Source organism: Hevea brasiliensis, unplaced genomic scaffold, assembly GCF_030052815.1.
Source record: "Hevea brasiliensis isolate MT/VB/25A 57/8 unplaced genomic scaffold, ASM3005281v1 Scaf1, whole genome shotgun sequence".
NCBI lineage: Eukaryota > Viridiplantae > Streptophyta > Magnoliopsida > Malpighiales > Euphorbiaceae > Hevea > Hevea brasiliensis.
In genome coordinates this window covers 8,651,197-8,674,166 of record NW_026614585.1, presented here as the reverse complement: position 1 = coordinate 8,674,166, position 22,970 = coordinate 8,651,197, and the positions used below count along the sequence as shown (strand labels likewise).

The 22,970-nt window shown below is 35.2% G+C and overlaps 4 protein-coding genes across 4 annotated transcripts; 1 reads left to right on the top strand and 3 right to left on the bottom strand.

Moving 5' to 3' along the window:
• Positions 1-2,090: 2,090 nt before the first annotated feature.
• Positions 2,091-2,932, top strand: LOC110635456 (uncharacterized). The gene is made up of 3 exons (XM_058141461.1): positions 2,091-2,175; positions 2,259-2,377; positions 2,465-2,932. The coding sequence occupies exons 1-3, from the start codon at positions 2,091-2,093 to the stop codon at positions 2,930-2,932; spliced, it is 672 nt and encodes a 223-aa protein (XP_057997444.1).
• Positions 2,933-5,375: 2,443 nt separating this feature from the next.
• On the bottom strand, positions 5,376-14,179 carry LOC110635472 (transcription initiation factor TFIID subunit 14b). Its single transcript, XM_021784825.2, has 6 exons — positions 13,930-14,179; positions 13,171-13,259; positions 12,863-13,084; positions 10,040-10,227; positions 9,837-9,958; positions 5,376-5,713 (listed from the first exon to the last, which is right to left on the bottom strand). Exons 1-6 carry the CDS (start codon positions 13,957-13,959, stop codon positions 5,627-5,629), a joined length of 738 nt encoding a protein of 245 aa, XP_021640517.1. The 5' UTR covers positions 13,960-14,179; the 3' UTR covers positions 5,376-5,626.
• A 738-nt stretch (positions 14,180-14,917) lies between these two features.
• LOC110635471 (putative pentatricopeptide repeat-containing protein At3g23330) lies at positions 14,918-17,236 on the bottom strand. The gene has a single exon (XM_021784824.2). It carries the CDS (start codon positions 16,889-16,891, stop codon positions 15,452-15,454), a length of 1,440 nt encoding a protein of 479 aa, XP_021640516.2. The 5' UTR covers positions 16,892-17,236; the 3' UTR covers positions 14,918-15,451.
• A 3,671-nt stretch (positions 17,237-20,907) lies between these two features.
• On the bottom strand, positions 20,908-21,401 carry LOC110635475 (auxin-induced protein X10A). Its single transcript, XM_021784828.2, has one exon. It carries the CDS (start codon positions 21,307-21,309, stop codon positions 21,010-21,012), a length of 300 nt encoding a protein of 99 aa, XP_021640520.2. The 5' UTR covers positions 21,310-21,401; the 3' UTR covers positions 20,908-21,009.
• Positions 21,402-22,970: the final 1,569 nt, after the last annotated feature.

The following is a 22,970-nucleotide window of genomic DNA, read 5'->3' as shown; positions in this document are numbered from 1 at the left end:
TATGTTGAGACTTGACCACTTGAGATGCTATTATGCTAATATGCTAATTCAATTACTCTTATTAGCTTTTAGTTTTATTATTGGATTAAAAAGGTTTCATGACTTTATTTTCTTATTGCTAATTGTTATTAGGTCTTCTTAGAAATTATTAGAAATATTGTAATTGAGTTTGTGTTATCATAAATTATTAATTTCTATTATTATAATTAGATTATGGTACTATAAATTGGTATGTATATTATTGTTGGCTTATTGTTACTTGTTAAATTATTAATTTTCTTATCTTTTTATTTTTATTTTTTCAAAGATGGAATTGGAAGCATCTACCGCTGCTAAAACTGACAATAGCAACAAAGATCCCGCATAGAAATATGTCCACTTGGTGAATCCAAACAATAGAAATGATGTTGCTTATAACTTTTGTAGCAAAGTTACAAAAGGAGGGATATTTCGAGCTAAACAGCATTTAGTTGGAGGATTTCAAAATGCTACAATGTGTAAGAAATGTTCAACACATGTGCGTGAAGAGCTACAAGAGTATATGCAGCAAAAGGCTTCAGCAAAGACCTTAGATAAATTGCCTGATCATGAGGATGTTGAAATTCTTGGAGATGATGAAGATGAAGATGATGTTGGGACAATTCTTAGAGGCTCAAAAGGAAATAGTAAGGTTCAAAAGAAGGCAAGGACAAAGGGTCCAATAGATTTATATTTTGCCAAAAGTGCTGCAAAGGCGGTACAAGATAGAAAAAATTCAAAGCCGAAGCAAACCACTATTAATGAGGCATGTAAAAAGGAATTGCGAAAAAAAGCATGTAAGGATATAGCTCGATGGATGTATGATGCGGCAATTCCTTTTAATGCTGTCAATTATCCAAGTTTTCAAGTTATGGTGGAGTCTATTGGACAATTTGGGATTGGTATGAAAGCACCTAGTTTTCATGAGGTGCGGGTTCCCTTATTGAATGAAGAAGTTGCTGAGGTGAAGAATTCATTAAAGTCCTATAAAGAAGAATGGGCAAAGTATGGTTGTTCTATAATGGCAGATGGTTGGACTGATAAAAAAAAAAGGACTTTGATTAATTTCTTGATGAATTCGCCAAAGGGAACTGTTTTCATGGAATCTGTTGATGCTTCAGAGTACTCAAAAACTGGTGATAAGATGTATGACCTGCTTAATAGATTTGTAGAGCGTGTTTGAGAGGCTAATGTGGTTCAAGTTGTGACAGATAATGATAGCAATTGTGTGCTTGCAGGTAATTAAGAGTTTTTATTCTTACTATTATTAGATAGTTTAATTTAATTGTAAGTAAATAATGTATTTAATATTTGTGCTACTTGCTACCATATTTGTTTTGTTTTTGGGGAAGTTGTTAGAAACAAAGTGCCCTCATTTGTATTGGACTCCTTGTGCTGCTCATTGCCTAGATTTGATGCTAGAAGATATTGGAAAAATTCCCAAAATTCATAACACAATTAAAAGGGCAGTGACATTGAATGGATATATTTACATTCGTCCGGGTGTGGTGAACATGTTGCGGCACTTTACTGGTGAAAGAGAGCTAATTAGGCCAGCTGTCACAAGATTTGCAACTGCTTTTCTCACCCTTCAACGTATACATAAGCACAAGGCAAATTTGAGAAAGATGTTTACCTCAAAGGAATGGACCAAAAGTAAGTGGGCAAAAGAACTGTCTGGTAAAAAAGTATACAGTATTGTCATGATGCCTACTTTTTGGACTAATATTGTTTATATCTTAAAGATATTTGGTCCATTAGTTCGTGTGCTTAGATTAGTTGATGGTGAGAAAATGCCTGCAATGGGATATATTTATGAGGCGATGGATAGGGCTAAAGAAGCAATTGCAAAGTCATTTGATGAAAATGAGGAAAAATACAGGATAATTTTTGAGATTATTGATAAATGATGGGAAAGCCAACTTCATCGACCTTTGCACGTAGCTGGATATTATTTGAATCCTGAATTTTTTTATTCAAATGAGAAAATTAATGAAGATGTTGAGGTTGTTACCGGTTTATACCAAGTTGTAGCAAGGTTGATTCCAAGCAAAGAAGAGCAAGACAAAATAATGGCACAATTAACTTTTTATCAAAATGCTGAAGGTATCTTTGGGATGGATATGGCAATTAGGAATCTAAAGAAAGTATCTCCAGGTAATATAATTTTATCCATAAGCATGTAATATCATATTGCAATATTTTTGAATAATAATTAATATGCATTATTTTTTCATTAGTTATATGGTGGCTAACTTATGGAGCAACAACTCCAAATTTGAGAAATTTTGCTGTTAAAGTGCTTAGCCTCACTTGTAGTGCATCTGGTTGTGAGCATAATTGGAGCATCTTTGAGCATGTGAGTGACAAAACATCTCCCTTTAGAATTATACCTTTCATTTGTTCTTTCAAAAATTATACTTATTAAAATTGTTATATTTTGCAGATTCACAGTAAAAAAAGAAATAGACTAGCTCAAAATCGCTTGAATGATTTAGAGTTTGTCAAGTACAATCGGTCATTAAAGCGTAGATATGATGCACGTGACCGCATTGACCCCATCTCATTGAAAGACATTGATGATAGTAATGAATGGTTGATGGGTCAAATGGAGGAAGAGATGGATAGAGATGAACTTGTTTTTGAAGATGATGATTTGACATGGAATGTGGTTGCTGCAGCTACTGGAGCTGAAGAGAATGCCTACAACACTAGATTAAGCAAAGGGAAAAATGTTGCATCTACATCACATCAAAAAAGAAAAGCATCATCCACTCGTACTTCTTCACTTCTTGAAGACGAGGAAGAAAATGATGATGATGAAGATGTTAATTTGGAAGATGAGTGTGAGGAGGATAATGAAGATGATGAAGAAGATGAAGAGGATTTTGATATTTCTATTGATGTGGATTGAACATTTAGTAGTTTACTAGTTTATTAAACTTTAATTTTTAATAGTTTATTTTTATCTCTTTTGGATTATAAACTAATTATTACTTGCATATTTGTTAGTTATTATTATATAGTTTTATGTTACTTGAGGTGTGATATCATAATTATAATTTTTTTATTTTTAATATATATTTTTTATTTTTATGCCTTGGCTCTCTCGGGCGCGCGCCTACGCCTTGCGCCTTGTGCCTAGGCTCCAAGACACCTTGGAGTCTCGGTGCGCCTTGAGCCTTTGATAACTATGGCCTAACTCCATTTCATAGAAGTTAATATCTACATGTTCTTAGGTTTAGAAAGTGATCCGCATAAACTAGATTTAATGCCTGATATGGCGATCTCTGGCATTTCTATCTTCTCCTTTTTCTTTTTGTCAAACCCTAAAATGTCCAAGACAATCTCTCTACGCCCACAAGCATAAATGTATATATACCCTCAGTTGTTGGCCGGCCTTTAATAGGTGTAAGAAATAGAATCTTGAAAGACATCAAGTGGTAACTCTAATTTAATTACCAAGTTGAACTTTATATGTTTCTTAGCTCAGCAGTGAGGCCCATCTGAATAATATGCTTTCAGACATGCATACATGTACACATGTATACTTGCATATCTATATGCATGCACGCATGCAAGCAAAATATTGTAAGAAAAATATTCTCAGAGTGAGATAAAACTTGTTTCACAGCCTCAACCCAAAGAAGAAGAAAACATATTACACTTGGGTAGCCGTCTTTGAGCGGAACTCCTTCATGTTCTATGAATCAGATTGATTGAAAGAATGGACAATAAAAATTGCAGACTGGAGAGGCCCACCAATCTCACCGAAATGCAGTGCCCCGCTGAGAGTCTAGAGAGAGCAAGGATTTTCTTTATAGTTGATGATGACCCTGCCTATTGTTCAGCACATGAAGGCCATGTTACTCTTGCCCCCAAAACTTCCTGTAAAGACAACATAGTAAGGTCTTGTAAGATCAATTCAGTTGCCTCAAATGGCCAATTTACTGGGCAAATCTTTGCAACCGTCTATTTGGATTCTTTTATATGCCCCCTTAAGTTTTTTAAATTACTTTCTCTTGGTCATTTTTTGTCCACTGCTAAAGGCACTAAGAGCATCCATGTGAAATAGCATTGTCCTTTTCTACATGTTATGGGCATGCATATAACCACATGAGTAGAAAACAATGCACTAGTGTCATCAGCATGCAAGAAAGGGAAACAATTCACACTCGTCTGGGTTGAAATAAAAGAAGCTGGTGTATCCTGAAAATGCATGATGGAACTTAATAATGATGCGAAGATAGATGGTCAGTTGAAATATTCTCAAGAGGTGGTGTCATATTTTTAGGTATACTCTACACTCAGGTAACAGATGGGGATGCCACAGAAATGTAAACAAGCAAAAACTAACACACTCACATGGGTTGTAAGGACATTAGTCAGAAGTAAAGGGCCCTAGAAAGCAGACTGGCATGTAAGATCAAACTAAGATTATCAATCAGGTATTCATTGTGAAATAGAGACTTCAAATATTCCATTACCAACTAAAAAGACAATTGAGCAACCATTAATAATTAGATTAGGACCTTGACCATAAAAAGCTTAGCCTAGATAGAGATGGACTTCAGCCAGTTGTGAGAAGAGAATAATATATTTAGCTGGGCCCACTTAAAAAAAATTAAGAAATTTTATGAGAAATAAGGATAGGTTGTACCTGGTATGTGCCAAACCGAGACAAACGTGACAAAGGAATTGAAATGACCATGACAGCACAAGTAGATCCCATCCAAATTTCAGAATAGATGACCCCATATGTATTTACCATCTATAAAGAGCATCATAAGGACTGATAGAAGTACTTGACCAGGGCGCTCATCTTTGTTGACACATAATTCATTGACGGAGCATTTCAATGTGAGAAAATGGTCTCTGCAAAAATATGATAACTAAAGCAGTTTGGAAGCCAAATTCAACTAAGGTCGTTGATGCATTTAGGGTTGTAATATCTAAAAACAACTTACTATACATATAATAATAATAAGAAAACAGTAATAGGCTAAATTAACATGCCCTCCCTTGCATTGTCCAAACCATTCTTATCGCCCACAAATTTGAATAGGTAGAAGTCATTCCAGTGTTACTTAAAAGCTCAAATATATCATGACCATATAAAAGTTAATCCACTGGCATAGCCATAATTTTATGCTCAGTGACATTTCTGAATTGAATAAACACAAAAATTTAATGCCTGTGACAAATGGGTGAATGTGGCTTGGAACTCATCAACACTGAGAGGATAATCTGATTTATTTATTTTCATTCTAACTCCTCTTTTGTTAAGCCAACTCTGGAAGGTAGCAGATCAGTTGATCAATGTATGCATATCAAATGCATTCTTCAGATGTAGACAGTTGAGTAAAATTTAACTTTTACTTGGAAATAATTGAAGTATACAAAAATTTCCTTTTGTTTATTGATACAGGGATACATTTTCATATATAAGCACTGAAAGGGGAGGAAAAAATGAATTTGAAAAGAAAGAGGCATAGGGACAAAACTCCAAACTGTTGAGACAATAATATTACTGTTACATGCCTATGCCATCATGTGCTGCTGCTACCAAAACAATGTGAAGTAGAAATCTCAAGAAATTGCAAGGTAGTCACTGGTCAGAGGGAGATTTCAACTGTTGATGCTGTCCATCTATCAAGCTTATCTGTCGTCTGAGTTTTGCAATATGAGCTTGCACCTATACATACAATGAATCTAAACTGTCAACATATTTCACTTACATGCTTGAGAAAAAAAAAATTGAGAACTATACTTCTCATGCAATTGGATAAATAGATGAACAGCAATTGTATCTGCACAAGCACAAAACTTATCTATCAATTGCAAAAGGTTCTTACTCAAACCATATTTCATTTCAATTTATTTCGAAATGAATATAAATAAAAAAATATCAAGGATTACCAAATGGGAGAATTTAAGTGTGAGAGTAATCTGCTCAAAAACCAATTTCTATGCCTCACCACTACCAGAAATGGTTTCCAGTTTCCAGAAATGAGTTATTGCTTGTCTATTTGATCATTGCCAATAAATAAAAAGGCTGTAGAGATAAATGAAGTGCAGCAGCTTTTTTATGCTTATTTATTAAAAGGTTCAAGAAAATATTAGAAATTGTAAGAATTATTGGGAAGTCCTCTATTATGGTCTGATGTCAAAAAGTACAAAGTGAAACCTGTCTCCCTAAAGCCTAAACATGTCAGATTTGCATGGTCCATTCTGAAAAATAGATATCTATGAGATGCAACTCAACTAAGTTTTCATCCCAAACTAGTTGAGGTTCACTACTTGGATCAATTTTCTCTGCTCCACCTAGTTTAGGACTACATCTTCAAAAAGATTTAGTGTGATTACATCTTACTTCCTCTTAATTCATTCTAGGTCTACCTCTTGCTTTCTTTTCTCCTGCAACTTAAATATGGTAAACTATCTATGATGGCGTATTTATTGGTCTATGATGCACATTTCCAAACTATCTTGATATCCCATTTCTCAACATTTCCTTTACAAATGCAATTTTTACTTTTCTATAAATGCATTTATTCTTTATCTGGCCCATTCTTATATTTCAAATTTTCAATATATCCTTTTTATTATTCTCATTTCTTCTATGCTAATATTGTTTACATGTTTAGTCATCTGGCCCATGAATCATAGTTGGTCAAATAGTGGTCCTATAAAACTTTCCCTTCAACTTGGTATTTTGTGATTACTTATGACTCCTGTGGCATTTCTCCAGTTCACCCAACTTGCTTTAATCCTATAGTTACCATTCTTTCCAATTCCACCATAACATAGCTCCGTTGATATGCAAACTAACAAAATTGTTCTGAGCACTTTCAGATAATGCTTTATAATGAAAAACACGAGGTACTTTCCTTAGCAACAAACAAAGTCAAAATAGAACTAAAACACAATTTTGCATCATCTAATATGATATAGGGGTGCCCAATCCTATCCAGCCCATGGCAAAGGAATATGTAATAGTTTTGAGATTTAGTCATGTTTTTCTAGCTATAATCTAATGGACTGACTCAATGCAAGCAATTGTGAATGATAATTTATGTTTTACAATTTGTTATTGCTCTAATAATTCCTTCTGACTACACTCAAAAGTGTTATCACGCACAAAGATTAGAACTTAGGATAATCCAATTGAAGAGAAATCCTTTAAAGCCCGCAACGTATAATTTCTTTTCTTTTCCTTTTTTGAAAGTAACTAAAACTTCATGCAACATATAATTTCAACAATTGATAAAAATGCACATCCATCAAATAGTTAAATGAATATTATACTTTTAAGTGTTTCAACAATTTTACAGCCCATTTGCCAAGTCACAATGTGTTCTTTTATTTATTTATTTTTTTAAATTTTCTTTTATTATCCTTGCCTGCTGATATTTCTAATGTTTTTCAAAAGTCACAGTAATATATCACTAAAAGGGAAAAAAATTATGTTAGAGATATCTTCAACTCTTGATGAAAAATATAAAGGAGTGTGCTTTATGGTTTTATCAAAGAACATTTCATCACTCGGGTGAATTTATCAGTTTGACAGTACAATTAAAGCCGTGCATTCCTTATCCTAGGAATGTAGATACATGTGATGGTAGACTGCAAGTGAATGGATATTTAAGTTCCGTGCTTATTGTGATGGTGAAAATATGAAGTCCATGCAGTTTGTAGATGTTAGCAGTTTGAGCTGGAAGGAAAGGCTTGGAAGTCCAAACTACTTCCATCTTAGCTATATATATCAAAGACATGAATGAAACAAGGAAGAACAACTCATCAACCTTCCATCAGGTGAAAGTGTGCACCCAGGTGATTCTTCATGAGTTAGCTTTATGGGTGAATCCAATATTACATCCATAAAGAAACATGGACCAAGTAGCAGAAGGTTGAACTGTTTCTCCTTTGAAAAATGTCCTAGAATTATGGAAGATTAACTAACTATTCTTATGTTTTATTGATCAATGTCATACATACATTGTTTCTCTCATAAAAGGGAGACTTTGTTCAAGCAAATCCTCTCTGCACACTCTCAAATCCAATTCCAAATTCTCTGACACTCTCTCAAAAGTGACAACACACATGCAGGCACACACTCACATTTGCATGTCCATGTGCAGGAACAAAGTTCAATAGCATCTATACTGAAAAAAAAAATTACTCAATTTTAGAAAAACATTAATTAGACAAAGGCACATCTAATTCATTAACAGTAAGTACTGCTTTGTATAATCCATGGTTACAACAAAGTCACAGTGGTCTAGGGTTAGATGATAAGCTCTCCTTATGCTTTGTCTTTATGCAGTCGCTGTTTCTATTTGAAAAATTTTTGGGTGAAAGGACAATGCGACATCAATGGCATGCAGTATGCTCTTAATTAATAGAATAGAGGCATTTTCAACATGTGATGTTGTCCAATAACAGGGAACATAGTGAACAATGAGATGACAGAAAATGAGTAAAGTGTTAACAAGGTGAACAGTGATGACAGAAAGGTACTAAAGGGGTACCCAATTATCCTTATAAGAGAAATATGAGAAGAGATAAGACAAAGAAGTATAATAGAGAAAGTAGTAAAGGTCAAAATGTCTCTTAGTCATTTAAGGTCTAACATGCAACAGGCCATGGAAAGCATATGCCTGTGTTCATGTGAGTTGAAGAAATGACAAGTATTTGGGTCCATCTTGGAGAAAGAAGGTTGGCCTCTCAACTTAAAGAAAAAAGGACAACATGTACATCAGAATGTGACAGTCCAGCTTTCTGTCTCCATGAAATTGGGGGACTATCTAACTAAGTTTCTAGGACAATGCTTGGCTGACATCTGAGCTTGCGTGCTTTCCATCACAAATTCTCAAAACTCTCCACAAGATATTTAAATTTTCACTGAAACAAGCACCTTCACCACAGAAATATATTCAGAGATATATAAACCACAAAAAGAGGAAGAAAAGAAAGGATGCTTCTATAGTATGCGCATAAGAAAGCATCTGAGCAAACATATGATAAAGGCTCTATAACTTATATAATGTTCATAAACTAATAAAGGAGATCTTTCTAGAAGGATTTTCTTGGAACAATATGAAATCTGCAAATAAGGAGGGCACAGGCAGAAAACTTGCAATCCATGGTAGTGGCTTGAAAAAAGAGATCCAAAGAACAGACATAATCTAGAGCCTTGTTTGTTTTGAAGGGAGTGAGCTTAGAAGTAGGACTGCTTAGGACTTATGTCAAATGGTCATGCTGGTGGTAAAGAAGTGTAAAGCCGAAAGGAACTTTCCTTTGACCACTCAACTTCTTCAATATGGAGAGAGAGAGAGAGAGAGAGAGAGAGAGAAGGGAGGGTGGGGTGGGGTGGGGGAGAAGGGGGAGCGGTGTCCACAAGTGTAACTTCCTTAGGGAAGTGGAAAAATATTATCTACTTTAACCTCAAAATAATTTCCTAAAATTGTAAGTTAAAGATATCTACGTTAATGAGTTATAGGTATTTTTGTATTTTATAGTATATGGCCTAAGAAGTTATTAGTGAACCAAACATAAAAACAAAATATTTTTGAAAAAAAAAATGCAAACTAAACAATAAAAAATAAAATTCCTAGGAAATGAGTACATTTGAAGTTTTGATCCAAACATGGCCGAGATGAATACGGACGGTAAGAATTACCAAGACTACAAAGATTGGAGACAGAATTAAATGCTATTATGAGTGAGAACAAGACAATGCAGTGACATATTCTGTGACTATATTTTAAAAAAGGGAATGCATAGCAATGAAAAGAAATTATGGAATTCTTTCTGACCTGCTGACGAGCTGCTGCAAGTTGTAACAGCTCATCCGCTTCAGAGAAATTCATGAACCACTGGCTTAGAGGATGATCTTTAGTGTCGCCTCTCTTCCTTTTACTTGCATCCTCAACTGGTACTATAAACACATAAAAGATATACTTATTTGTTTGGAAGTAATATGAAGAGCAAATAGCTACAGAAATACAATAATACATACCAGGAGGAGGTAAAGTAAAACCAGCAGGTAATCTGGGTAAGGTTACAGCAGGATGACTCTGCACACGAGCGAAGAAGCCCTCAGAAGGCTCAGGGAACACAATCTCATCATATGATTCCACAACAACAGGCTTCTTCGTTGACATAGGACCAGATTCATCCTCTGGGTACAATTTCAAATGATGATATCTGTGCATTATTTAAACCTTAAATAGGTCAATAATGAAGTTGCTCAATTTTGAATATTTTAGTACATCAGGCATATATGCCATTGCTTGGTAGAATGGTAAAAGTCTAGGCTTGCAACCGTAAAGATGCAGGTTTGTGATCTAAGAGCAGCCACTTCATGAAAAGAAAAATGAGGACTCAAGAACTGTCTTCAATACTCACTTCTAGGACTCCACTTTACAGGAACCATTACTCCTAAAAGTGTGTGTGTGCGTGTGTGTTTATATATATATATATAAAATAGACAAAACTTATGAGCAATGCACCTCCAATTACGTAAGTATCAGCAAAAGCTCTTTAAAATCTCTCAAGTCAAAACCCAAAAAGACTAGGAAAGCTATCTTGCTCTTGCCCCATAATAACTGCAATACTTATCTGGCACTCTTAAAGATATGACCAGTTGTCTCCAGTCAAGTACTCTAGGTAACAGAAAATACTAATAGATGGTAGAAGCTTTCAGCCTTTTTTCTGCAAATTGTGATGCTAAATCACTTCTTTGAATGCTAACCATTATGTAATCACCATTTTGACATTTAATTGTTAGGCCTGATGTTGTCTGATTCTTTTGCAATTATACGCTCACAAAATTATTCTCATCATGAACAAAAAGGCTTGATACACTTGGAACAAAGATCCATTTATCTCATCACACCCGACATGACACCCTAAATAAACATCCTGTCAAGGAAACCAACAGCACAAGTAAACAAAAATGGAAAAAGATGATTACTGTTCACATTATCTTAACCCTCTAAAATTGCAAACCAACATTTGGCATCATTAAAGTAAGAAAAGAACAATAGTGGGAGACAAATAACTATTATTCTAGTTTTTCTGCCTTACTTTGAAAACCCTTCTTATTATGACCTTTTCAAGAAATTGCAAGTAAGCATGATCTGCACACTCTGAAAATCCATCTTTACAACAATCTCTTCGGAAACTTAAAATTGCCAACAACCACTTGAGTAATCACTTTGCTCAAAATTGCCAAAATCCAACTTTCTCAAAATTGCCAACAATCATTTATTGGAAGCTCTTGACGCAAACGCCCACAGAAAACTTTGAAAAACCACCTCATACCAAGCAAATTAAAGGACAGGCTCTAATTTTTTTTTAAATGCAAGCATTTTTTTTCCTTCCAAATAATACTAAGACTCCAAAGAAGGCACAATTCCAAAAAACTCTAGCACTTTCCCACACTGAAACCCTCTACATTCTAAACCAACTTTCAAAATTTAACCTACCCAATGTTACTCTTTTTCTTTTTTCTTTTTTTTTTTTTTTTTCTGAAAGAACCTACCCAATGTTACTTAAAAATAAAAAAAAAAGACAATTCCAATTAGCCGAAGCCACCTCAAAATGCCAAAAAAAGAAAAAAAAAAAAGAAGTGAGAAGGATACTCACTACACATAAGACACCAATCAGGAGATAAGGCCTGATTAGGCCTTCTTTTTTGCAATAACAGATCATTAGTATTCACCTTTTAGAGAATTGCGAACCAAACAAAAGCCTTACCTTGAGCAGCACTTTAGTTTTCTAGTCTTGGCTAAGTGAAAATAATTATGAAGGGAAAAACAAGGTGGGAATAGAAGCATTTGGAAGAAAAATTATCGAAAGAAACTAAAGCGCGAATCCTTTATCTACCCTAGGAAGCAAATGAAAAGACTCCAACAAAGCAAGTGGTGAAGAAAATTCCATCATCTCCCTATTCTTGAGGTTTTTTAACCTTTAAGGAGCAAGGGTTACAACAGAGGAATTCATACGATTTGCCAAAAAGTTCCTGAAAAGTTTCAAGAAAATCATTCCTTGATAGTCTTTCAGGATTCCTCAACACTTTTGAGAAGTGATCAAGACTAGGTACCTTATCCTTGTCTGCTCCAAAAAGGCACCTATTTCTTCTTCCTCCTCAAAAGGCCTTTACCACTACCTAGAACTATCCTTGCAGACAATGTGCCATTGCTATTGAAATTGAACTAACACAGATCTATATTCCATTTTCAATCAAAATATCATTCTCAAGCAAAGAAGGATTAAATGCATAAAATGATTTTGATCATAAATATTTAAGTTAATTGATCAAGCATAATGCAAATTATTTGTATAGTGGAATAACCTTCTATGCTGCAACTTGATTTGCGGTTTGAAGATAATAGCTGTAACTTCCTGCAGACTATTAAACCATGTCCATTGTCCATTAGACAAGTACGACTTTAGTAGTTGCCTAAAAGTATATATCATTAAGTTTTCTATAGTTCACAGTACATATTTCTGCATGCTACTTCTGTGCTTCAAGAATACAAAGAAAAGCTGAACAGAAAATAAGTCGGCTGAGTCTATAATTTCTGAAAAACATTCCTACCAAAATCAATGCTGAGCATTGAGTGACCTATGAAATTCATATGACTGACTAGGAGTTATTACATTGTTTATATATTTATATCAATTCATACATAGATTTAATATTATTTACAGTAAATGCTTGTTCCGTATCATAAGAACAAAAAGAAAAAATTGAACACAAAATTAGTTGGCTAAATCTGTGATCTCCAAAATGTACCAGCTAAAATTAGCACTGATAGTAGATGAAGGAACTCACAAGTTCAAGGGTTTATCACAAACATCACTGTGGAAATACAGTGTTATTGCAATCTCGAATTCACCCCACCCTGCTTCTGATAACTCAAAAGGTGGTGATTCAACGACCCTTGTTGGATTATTGAAACTGGAATGCAACTGAAAAACAGCTCGTTTTATCACCACACCAAGATCCTCATTTGTGGCCCCACGTACATACACAGTCCATTTATGTGACTGATACCTGGTTAGTAAATCAGCCAAAAGTAAATAGCATTTAATGAATAAACAGAAAAGGACTATCTAAATAACAATTAACAATTTACTTACTCGTTAGCTTTTTTACCAAGCCAGAATGAGATGTTGCCGTAAACTATTGGAATGCTAATCTCAACATCTTTAAGCTTCTTATTTAGAATCTATAACAAAGTGATCCATAATAATGTCATTAAAAAAAAAAAGACCATAGTTGCATAGAAGTAATGCCACTTACAAAACAAAGCCTCATGTATTATATGTATGCAAAAGTTAATAGTGGTTCAAATGATGGATAAGGGCTTCAATGTTACTAGAAATCAGGCATCATTTTAAACAACAAAAAATTCGTAAAAATCAATGACGGATTACTAGCATGATTACATCTAAACTCAAAGGAGGGGAAAAAAAGTCTTTCAAGAAGCTTTAATTCCCGTGATACAGAAATATCAATTATAATGAGAACATAAATACACTTTCAGTCCAAGTTCTAGGCAAAACAATCCGACAAACGGCAACTAAGCAATATTTAAGAACAGAGATTTTCTTCCGTGTATCAAAAAATTGCATTCAAATAACAAGTTATTAAGTTTTTCGGTACCATTTTTTTATAGTGATTCCAGAACTGGGTAAGCAACAAATCAAAACTAAATCCAAATTTAAGTTCATGCTTTACACAAAGTCCGATATAAATCAAAGAAGCGATATCAAAACAGAGTCTTGGCATTAAGAGTAATATAAAATTCTTCCAAGAAACAGTCTTGTGCATCTGGGAAACAATATTTTGATGATCTAAGAGATGGGTAATCGTTAAAATCTGAAACAGATAGTTACCTTCTTTTCAGTGTCCTCGGGTTTGCTCATTTTCTCTTCTTTGATTTGGGTGTGGGTTCACTTATTTCAGGCTGATCTTGACCGTTTCTTTATGCTGATGAACTGTTTTTCATATCATATACACACACAGTCTTGTCAGATATGAGTATTGATTCAAAGAAATTAGGGTTTTCCTGTGCTGAATTACAGAACCTGGTTTAGGGTTTGAAGGAAAATTATTGCCTACTTCAAGGTTTAACGAATGCATTTTTAGTGGACCAATCAGACGATTCAGAGTTAAACAATGGAGGGGTTGTGACGTCAATGAGGTCCTTGTTGTTGGGTTAAATAACTAGAAAGCCCTTGGTTTCAGGACGTGGCAGTTTTTGCTTGATTTTGTGCAAGTGCAGGATAATGTACTCCCAACCGATTTCCTTTGCCGTTATTTTTAACTGCCGTTTCTGCTTTTCTGCGTCTTACGTGTTCTAAGCATCTCTAATTTTCGAAACCTTTGTTTGATTTATTAATTGTGCAATAAAAATTAAAAACTTATTTTCTATTTTATTATTATTATCTGCTTTGTTAACAAAATTTTCAAAAAAAACCACCAAAGCTGTGGTTATCCCTTTCCATTGAACTTTCCAGGACTGCATCTAGCAAATGATACACAACTCCATCAATTGAATGCTAAGTATCTTAACTAATTATATCTATTAAAGATAAGCATACTACTTATACAGATTCTGATTTCCATTTCAATCAGATTTTCCTCAATTCAATTCTAACAGAATTCTTAACACTTTTTTCTCATACTAGCTTATTAGACAATGATATTATTAACACTTTTTTTTCATATTAATTTATTAGACTCTGACTCATTTATTTTTTATTTTATAGATCAATACATGCGCATATTTTCTGATTTAGAAGCCCTTGATAACTTGCTAATTACCAAGATAAGTTTACACAAACAACCAGATAATGGTCAAGCCGTCTCAGTTCCCGAAAATTGAAATGGAAACTTGTCCCTACTGTCTCTGTTGGGGTTAATTAAAATTTATCATTGAAAACTTGTAGCCACAATCTAGCTGCTCTCAGCATTCCTTGTTTAATTATGTTGTCATCAACTACAACATCCTCAAAGTACCAAATGCTGAATATGAATATTTACACAACAATTCAAACATTTTGAAGTATCAACTGTAATACCTGTCTGACTAGCTAATGTTAATTCTAGCAGCATTTTTCATGAAGCTTCATAGCAATGGCTTTGAGAGGACCTAGTTTCCATTTCATCTACAGGGTGCCTCATAAGCTCAAGTGGCAAGTGGAAAACTCCTCAGGTTCATAACTCTGCAATTTGCCATTTCCCCTGCCGGTTGGAAGATTAAGAACTACTGATTATATTCTTTGTTTGACGACTCGTAAGTTCAGAATTTGAAACAGGTTAAGGGGGTCATCTTCCAATTTGGCATAGCATCTCTGACAACCATTCAAGATCAATACCACAACCGCGCCATGTTTGACGATAATAACACTCCAGTTAACTTGTGACTTCAATCCAACTACGTCCTACATCTTTCTTTAGCCCTCTTTCTTTCATTATTTCCCTCAGCTGGCTAATCTCATCCCACATACCAAACCTAGCATATAAATTTGACAACATAACATAGATCCCGACATTCTGAGGCTCCAAGTTAAGTGCCTCTTGAGCAGCTAATTTACCCATCTCAATATTCCCATGTTCCTCACAAGCACTAAGCAAAGCCCCCCACATGGAAATGCTGGGATTCTCATGCCCTTTAGTGATCATCTCATTCATCAGCTTCCAGGCTTTACCTAACTCACCAGCCCTACAAAGTAAATCAATTACACTACCATAGTGCTCTGTGCCGGGATTCAAATTAAAGTCCAGAGACATTGATTTGAAATACTCAATTCCAAGTTGCACTTGACCAGTGTGACCACAAGCAGAGATGACTGTAACATACGCCACCTCATCTGGTATGATCCCTTCTTTTAACATCTCCTTGAACAGTCCAATCACTTCGTTAAAATGCCCATTTCTACCATATACACCTAGCATTGAAGTCCACAAAACAATATCCCTATTTCTCTTTCCACCCAATCTATATCCTGCCAAGTTGAAGACCTGCAAAGCGTTCCCTACAAAACCACACTTGCCATACATTTCAATCAGTGAACTCTGCAAAAAAACATCATTTCCCAAATCATTAATTTTACGGTTTAAATAGCCATGCACTTGTCTTCCGAATTCAATAGCAGAAAGCCCCGTGCATGTCCGCAGCATTGCTGATAATGTGAAATGATCATAATCCAAACTCAAAAGGGGCATATTTCTTATCAATTTAATTCCCTGATCCCACAATTTAGCTTCAACATACCCTGATAAAAGAGCATTTGCACAAACTGTGTTCTTCACTGGAATTTCTTCAAACACCATTGCGGCATGACTAACAAAAGAAGATTTTGCATATAGGTCGATCAATGCACTGCCCACAAACACACTAGATAACCAACCTGATTTCGTCACATGGGCATGTATCTGCTTACCAAAGTTCACATTTTCCATAGAAGATGAAGCTGTTAAGGAACTACACAAAGCATAAGTATCTAAAGAAACACTGTTTACATGCATGAGAGAGCAGGTTTTTAGTGCTAATAAAGGGAACCCACTTCGGCAGAAATTAGAAAGTAGTATATTGAAGGGTAATGGGTTTACAGGGATTAGGAATTTGCAGCAATTGCTTAAGGCTTGGAGGTTGTTTTTGTGGAGGCATGTGGTGTAGGTGAAAATGAGTTTACAGTGAATATTAAGTGAGAAAAAGAGTAAGCCTGTCCTGAGCAGGCGAGCATGGAGCTTCTTAATGGCTATGGCATTCTTAGTTTGACATGAATGATCTAAGAATTGAATAACAGAATCAAGGGTTTGGCTGATATGGAAACTGAAAATATTGGACATACAAGATATAAGTTTTGAGCTTTTAAGTGTTTGATGAAGCAATTGTAAAATTCTTCAGCTATAATAGGCATCTTCTAACATTGCAAATCATCTCTCTCTCTCTCTCTCTCTTTTATATATTTTTTTTTCCTCCACAAACTCTAGGGTTAAAGGCTTAAAGTTGGCAGCTTCAATGTCACTTTCTTCTTCATCACTTAAGTGTGATCAATTGGAGTACTTCATATCAAGGTTTGTTCCTCCTTTTTTGCTGCTTCCATTTATTCCCTATCCATCACAATCTATTGTATCAGAAAGGAGCCAAGTAACTCAAGGGTCAATATAGCGAGATCCTTCATGTCTTGGATTTTCACCTCTTTTTGTCTTTACCTCTGTACCATGTACAGATTTACAGTCGTTGATGGGTGATGAGGTCCATCCTCAATGATACACCACAAGTCATTGTCCACGTATTACAGGAAAATCCTCATCCTATCCTTCCAGTAATTTTAGTTTCTGCCATTAAACTGTAGTAGCCTTTTGAGGGATAGCCCCTCATAAGGAGATGTGCCTATCCTTGCCTTGGTTTGGTTAATTCTAGTAGTAGTAAAGTCCAACCGACTTGGCCGAGTCGATCCAACATGTACAGTTTGATATGGATAAAAAAAAATTCTTTTAATATTTGACGGAAACAAGACATTAACTTATCTCAATTCTGTCAGACACATCAATTGAGAGAGACGAAGTTAGACACTACTTATCTCTTTGATGATTAATAATCTTAGTATAAAAAGAGGATACTTATAATGATGCGCATTAGTGTTCGCCGCCATTATCTGTCATCAGATTAATAAACCTGCTCTGTCTTTCTTGTCAAACCGCCCATTGGATGATCAAAACAATATAGCTCTCAAGTGGTCTTGCCTTTTGACTAATCAACAAAATGTAGAGTAGTGAGGATTTGTATCCATTGTGTCTTGTCTAGCAGCCTACCAAAGAGATAAGTCAATTGATGTGCTCCTAAAGATTGGACATAGGTCAGGGACAGACTTATAGTTAAGACAGAGATGCGACTAATACTTGAATTAGGTACATGCTAAGACAATTAGCTATGTTCTCAAATTGATTCTTCTGTAATTAATTAATGTTTTGTATTCAAATAAGGCAGAATACATAGTCATAGTCAAGTAAGGGAAAGTTAGCCAATCAAGAGTTGCATTACGAGGAAAAGAATATACTAAAATGTTCTTTGATAATGCAAGAAAAAAGAGAACTTCTATTCATATTTTCTCATATGGGGAAATTCTTTAAGCCTTCCCATAATTCTTTTCAGCTCAAAAAGAAAGAGAAAAATGTATTAACATTGAGTCGCAATTCCTCAAACAAAATTTTGCAATCTTCAGTGAATGGCTCTAAGAGCCGTCTCTTATGATCTATTCAAGCTTGAAGTGACTAGTCTAAAAGTTTCTTCCCTGCATGGAATTGTCAAGCCACCCATTGGATGATGAAAACCGAACTCCTCTTCAGCTTTAACTAGCAAATCCTGAAATGAAGGCTGGTTCAAGTAGGAGACTGGAACCAGAAATCGCTTCTTCTCACTCTCACCAACATAAATTGTTACAAAACCTTTCGGTACATCTAAAGACCTTGAAGCAGATTTGCTTGTTGACCAGCGGAGGCTTTGCTTAAGAAGAACTGCAGGAAAACGAATAACCATAGTAAAAGTTATTGATGAATCTTTGTGGAAGAAATTAAATCAAGTGGTTTGTTGTTCAAGGAATTGAAGTGGTTCCAATGGAGGATGTGAAAACTTGAGATGAGTCGGTTGTAACCAAAATATGTGAATATATATGGTTGGAAGGGTCATAAAAAATCTTGGGTTAGTGGCCAAGATTCGTTGGCTGGGGTATGCTTAAGACATAGCTCACATGGTCCTGTCCTCCAAGCAATGGGATTGCAGTAATTTTTTGCTTCATTATGTTCAAGGACAAAGGCCTACAAGCACAACTAGTGAGAAGAGCCAATGGAGGACCAGAAAAAGATTGGAAATAGACAGATGGATACTCTACATTTGGATGCAACAAAAAACAAGTAACCCTTGGATACTGGACATGCTTAAGACAGCACGATATGGGTATGCTTTCGAAAGAAGAGGAAGAGACAGGCAGGGAGTAGAGCCTAGCGTTCAAATAAATGGATTTTTTGTCTAAAGAAGCTGGTAATGCCTTTTTAGCGGCCAATACAGACTAGTTAAGAATTTGCTTAGAAAGCACCTGGCAAGTGAACTCATGTGGACTTCAGAAGTTAATCAAGAAGATCAACTTAGAATTTTTCTTGTTTATGGAAGAGTTGTAACTAGGGAATGTGAATTCGGAATGCCTGATTTGTTTGAGATCCATCACATGGGTATATAAGATATAATAATTTTGGAAAAAGGAAAATCCTTTGAAATCTGAATTACTTGTAGAAAAAGATTGTTTTCTGGGGTCTTCTTAGGACTTAGTTCATGAGGGCATCACATGGTCTGGTCTTCCAACCACTGAACTATTGGGGGCCAGAGGACGAGCAACAGAGATCCTACAGCTGCAGAGATAAACCAAAGGAGGACAAGCTAAAGATTGGAAATGAACAATAGATGCACAATTCTGTGACCCCAGCTGGATTTGGAACACCTTTTGTTGGTCAGGGGATGCTTGGGACATCTGATTCAGCTTCTATTGCATACATAATGAAGGGAATACTGGGAAGTATTTTATAATTTCAGAAGGAGAAAGAAACACAGTTTTCAGAACACTAGTAAGTTAGGAAACAAATGAAATCCTGAGATTTCAAGGACTAGCACTTCGTATCAAAGCTGCTAGACGGTTCAAGTTCCTAGGACTAGACCTTATTATAGTTTTTTTCCCTTGAAATTGGCCTTCAACCCCACATGCCCTTTTGTACCTGTTAAATCTCAGAAATTCAAGTTGTTTTCAGCGATGAAAAATTTGGAATGTCAGTGCCAAGACACCGTTTGTTCTTTTAGTCAGAGAGGGCAAGACTGATGCCGCCTGAGAAGGTACCAACACAAGTAGCCAAATAAACCAGGTATGAATACTATAAAACAGCAAGCCCAAATATACTAATGAACTATGCATTAGAGGACATGATTTAGTCATATAAGAAAGGCAGTGTTGGCCGGATGATTTTTAGCTATTAATCAGTCAATTTTATCATTATGGGTATATGATGCAAAAAAGATATTGAAATGACTGTCAAAGCTAAGTACCAAACATATAGGAGGAAAAAAGTAAAGAAGAGAGAGGCATTGATTGTGTAGGAAGAACGGCTAGAATCTAAAAAATGTAATGATTTTTCTCATTTGAAAAAAAATGTACTCTATAATGAAAAGCTATTTACAGAACTGGCGATTCACATCTTCTTGTCGATATGTCTTTGTAGAGTAGCACTAGGAAATTCATCTTTAAGATTGGTTGTTGTACAAACAGAGAAGCTGTATTTGAGTAGGTTGTGAAGCAAGCACTGTATGGATGAAAATGGTGTGCTGAAGTCCCCTAAAATCTGGAGTTTGATTCTATCGAGTCCCTTAACGAGTAACTTTACACAAAAAAAAAAAAAAAGTGAAAAGGAAAGGAAAAAAGAAAAATAATGCCATGTCTGAATATGGTTTGCAAATGAGTTAATTTAACATGCGAAAAACAGAGTTAGCAGCATGTGGTTGCATTTCCAGGCCAGGGCAGGGCAGCCTACAGAGTTCACTAATGAGTCTTAACTTCATAAAGATTGCACCGAGTCAAACCATCCTATCTACACATGCCTTTGAGTTTCAGGATACAATTAATTGAGTCATAATGACATATTAGATATGAGGATGTTCATGCTTGGAAAGTTTAATTTGACTAAGATATATTTGCAAATGAATTGATAATTTCTAGAGAAATCAGTCAATTACTCATGATGTGATAATCAGATTCAATGAGAATTAGTTTTGACAAGAGAAAGGAACTGCAAAAATTGAGTGTGCAGTAAGAAAGTAACAATTTGTATCGAATAATTTTTCTCATTAGGCAAAATTGTTTAATCTTGTAAACTACACTTATTTACAATTGAATTTGGCATTCCCAGAATTCAAGTGCCTTCTCTTATGATCTACTCAATTTGGAAATGACAGCATTGAAAGTATCCTCTCTGCAGGGAATTGTCAAACCACCCATTGGATGATCGAAACCGAACTCCTCTTCAGCCAGGCTAAGCAAATCTTGAAATGAAGGATGATTCAAGTAGGATATGGGCACCAAAAATCTTTTCTTTTTGGCCTTCCCAACATAAACTACTATGAATCCTTTTGGAACATCTAATGAACTTGAAGATGCCTTTCTTGCAGGCAATAAAGACTGGCGGAAGATTTGCTTAGCAAGAACTCCAGGCAAACTAACACCCATTATATGTTTTCTTGATTTATTTTTGCTGAGAAGTGAATAAGAAAAAAAATAGCTTAGAAGATTTTTTTTTTTGGAGGAAATGCTATCACCAGGGAATGTGAATGTTTGAGTTGTTTGAGATCAGTTAGTAGGTATATATAGAAGTGATTACTGTGGGCTATCCTGCAAAATATGAATCCCTGGCTGAGAACCATTTGCTTGTGTATGCTGGGGCTCCTAGCTTATGAAGGCACATCACATGGTTTTGTCTTCCAACCACTCATTTAGGGCCCAGATGATTGATATCTTTCATATTGTCTACAACTGCTGGGATAAGCCAAGGGGGACCGCCTAATAAGCATTGAAAATGGAAGGTTGAGTAGTGTTGGTATAGAAGCATAACTAAGAGTTCCCTGGATTAGGAATATGCTTGACTATATGATCTGTAACATCCCACCGACTTCCATATCGGTGGGATATGGATTTGTTAAGCAATTTATGCTAGCCAACCTAACTACAAATAACTTGGTTAATCATTTTAGATTTGGGATCTAAAGGTTACTTGGGTGTTACAATTGCTATTAGAGCCGATTTTGGATCAAAACCCCCAAACGTGGGCCAGTTGAGGCTGATGAAAAACAGACAAGCAGGATGTAGAATCATATGCTTTAAATTAATGCTAGTTGGAGAAGGAAATGTAGTGAAAAGAGAGGGGAATCACAAATTATGTAATACATTAATCAATACACATATTCCCAATCCAGAAGGTGGATGCTATGGCATTTTGTTTGCTTTACTAGGAGGGCAAATAAATTAGAATATCAAATCCAATTAAAATGAGGCCAGCCATTTCCATAAGAACAACCTACAGGGGACCACTTGCAACTAATGAGATGTAGAAAAGGTAGAATGCTTATTTATGTGGCCGAAAGTTAAAATTGAGGAGCACACTCTTGTTTCTATGGGAATTCCATATCAATTTAATCAAACCATTCTTGGATAAACACCTAATAGAAGTTCACATCAATAGGGAAATCTAGAATCTGTACAATGCTTACCAATGTTGGATAAGCACCTATTATTCATGAGTATAAAATCATAGCTGAATTACTTGAGGCACAAATTACATTCTCAAGATTGAACTGAAAAAGACCAGCATGTTCTGTTTCTTGAATGTATCTTCTATTCAAGACAAACCCCAATCGGAGTTCACGTGAAGCGTTCCATATGACAACAGATCCTATTTGAGGCTGTTGGAAGATGCCTCAATTGCTGCAAATAACAAGTTAGAAGAAGAAAGTTTATCTCCAAACTAACAACTTCTATCACGTTTTTTGAATTTTCTGTTATTTTTTGAATTTGTAATCTTCAGCAACAATTATATTATAAAAATGCAGAAGCAATCAAATATAAGTGTGACAATTTTTCAGACCCAAAAAGAAAACTTTCTTGTTCTTTTTCTTTGTAAACCAGTTTTGTCAGGGAAGTTGTTGTTTATAACCATACATGTTAAGAGAAGGGACAGTAAAACCTTTTTCTTTTGTTCTGCATTTTCACATTGGCATTTTCTATGCTAGCCTCTTGAAGCCTCAAGAATATCCTACATATTGTCAGAATTTTGCATATTCAAATACATAAATAATCCTTTTATTAGAATGTATTAAACAAATATTGCTCAGATA